Genomic DNA, 2,006 nt, shown 5'->3' with positions numbered 1-2,006 from the left:
CCCATGGTGGCCAGGATCTCATCCATGGTGGCCAGGATCTCGGCCCATGGTGGCTGGTGTGGTGGCCAGCACCTCAGCCTGTGGCAGTCAGGACCTTGGCCTGCGGTGGCCAGCATGGTGGCCAGACCCTTGGTCCATGGTGGCCAGCCTGGTGGCCAGGACCTCAGCCCACAGAGGCCAGCACAATGGCCAGGACCTTGGCCCTCGGTGGCTGGTGTGGTAGCTAGGATGTTGGCCTGTGGTGGCCAGGACCTTGATTCACCATAGCCAGCATAGTGGCCAGAACCTTGGCCCACGGTGGCCAGGAGCTTKGTCCATGGTAGCCAGCCCAGTGGCCAGGACCTCAGCTCATGGTGGTCAGCCTGGTGGTCAGGACCTCTGCCTACAGTGACTAGTGTGGTGGCCAGGATCTTGGCCCAAAGTGGCCAGGACCTCAGCCCTGGTGGCCACTATGGTGGCCAGGACTTTGGCCTGTGGTGGCTGGCATGGTGGTCAGGACCTTGGCTCATGATGGCCAGCCTGGTGGCCAGGATCTAAGCCCACAGTGGTGGTGTAGTGGCCAAAACTTCAGCCCGTAGGGGCCAGGACCTTGGCCCATGGTGGCCATGACCTCAGCCCTTTGGGGCCAGCRTGATGGCCAGAGCTTCAGCCCATGGTGGCCAGGACCTTGGCCTGCAGTGGCCAGCACGATGGCTGGTCTCAGCCCACAGTGGCCAGGACCAGGACAGTGGCCTGCAGGGGCCAGTGTGGTGGCCAGGATCTTGGCCCATGGTGGCCAGGAGTTCTGCCTACGATGGCTGGTTTGGTGGCCAGGATTTTGGCCCGGGGGTGGGGGGGGGGCAGTGCAATGGCCAGGACTGTGGCCCATGGTGGCCAAGACYTTGATGTGTGGTGACCAGCATGGTGGCCAGCACCTCAACCCACGGTGGCTGGCATGGCAGCCAGCACCTCAGCCCGTGGTGCCCAGGCCCTYGGCGCGTGGTGGCCAGGCCCTCGGCGCCGGCGCCTTGACCTCGCTCTCCCTTCGCAGCTCACCCACGGCGTCATGAACAAGGAGCTGAAATACTGCAAGAACCCCGAGGACCTGGAGTGCAACGAGAACGTGAAGCACAAAACGAAGGAGTACATCAAGAAGTACATGCAGAAATTTGGGGTCATCTACAAACCCAAAGAGGACACGGACTTGGAGTAACCCTCCCGGCGGCCGCGAGGACCGAGCCCTCCGGCGGCGGCGGCCGAATCCTGCCCCGCGCCCCGGCGGACGCCACCAACCTGTGAATTTGGCCGGGGCCGCGGGCGCTCGGCCGAGGAGCGGGGCCGGGCCGCGGGCGCCGGCGGTGCTGCGGGACGCGCTCGTCCCCTCCCGCCTCCCCCAGATCTGTATTATATTTTAACGTATATGTGAATATATTGATAACTTTTTTTGGGTTTTTTTTCCGTTTCGTTTTGTTGTTTTCCGCTTTTAGCCCAACACCGGTATCACGGGAACACTTTGTAAGGATAGTTTCGGTTTTCCGTATTTTTTTTCCCCCTTTCCCTCCCCGTTTTTGTTTTCGTTCTGCAAGGTTTAATCTGTTATCATGTAAATATTCAGGAACGGGCTGCCCCTGGATTTCCGGCAGGCCTTGTGCTATGTTGATAAGATTGATTTTACTGCTTAAATCATTTTACTTTATCCAATTTTTACTGGAACTTTTTATGTAAAAAAAAAAAACTGAAAAAAAAAAATAATAAAATGAAATCGAGACAGTACCGGGCCCGGCAGGCGCTTCGGGCACCTGGGCCGAGCCGCGCGCCCGGGCGCGAGCAGCCCCGTCGCCCCCCTCCACCCGACCCCTCCCCTAAATTCCTAAAAAAGAGTAACAGTACAAAACCAGCGGGTTTTTTTTTAGAAAAAAAGCAGCGAGCGAAGGCGGCTCAGACGAGGGAGCTGGCGTCGGCGGGGGCGGCCAGGCGCTCGGCGGCGTCGGGCCGGCCGATGGCGGCCAGCGCCTGGCCCAGCGCCT

The 2,006-nt window shown here is 60.0% G+C and overlaps 1 protein-coding gene across 1 annotated transcript in view; it reads left to right on the top strand.

The window, feature by feature from the left end:
- Positions 1-1,750, top strand: part of SETD2 (SET domain containing 2, histone lysine methyltransferase) — a 53,506-nt gene extending 51,756 nt beyond the window's left edge. Inside the window, exon 19 of the mRNA XM_085318598.1 lies at positions 900-1,750. Coding sequence (XP_085174724.1) covers positions 900-1,192 — 293 coding nt within the window. The 3' untranslated portion in view covers positions 1,193-1,750. The remainder of the gene's footprint in view (positions 1-899) is intronic.
- Positions 1,751-2,006: the final 256 nt, after the last annotated feature.

The sequence above is a fragment of the Rhea americana genome, unplaced genomic scaffold, assembly GCF_003343005.1.
Source record: "Rhea americana isolate MKP2758 unplaced genomic scaffold, rheAme1 scaffold_543, whole genome shotgun sequence".
Taxonomy (NCBI): domain Eukaryota; kingdom Metazoa; phylum Chordata; class Aves; order Rheiformes; family Rheidae; genus Rhea; species Rhea americana.
Note: the sequence above shows the minus strand (reverse complement) of the source record. Positions and strands in the feature narration are given on the sequence as shown.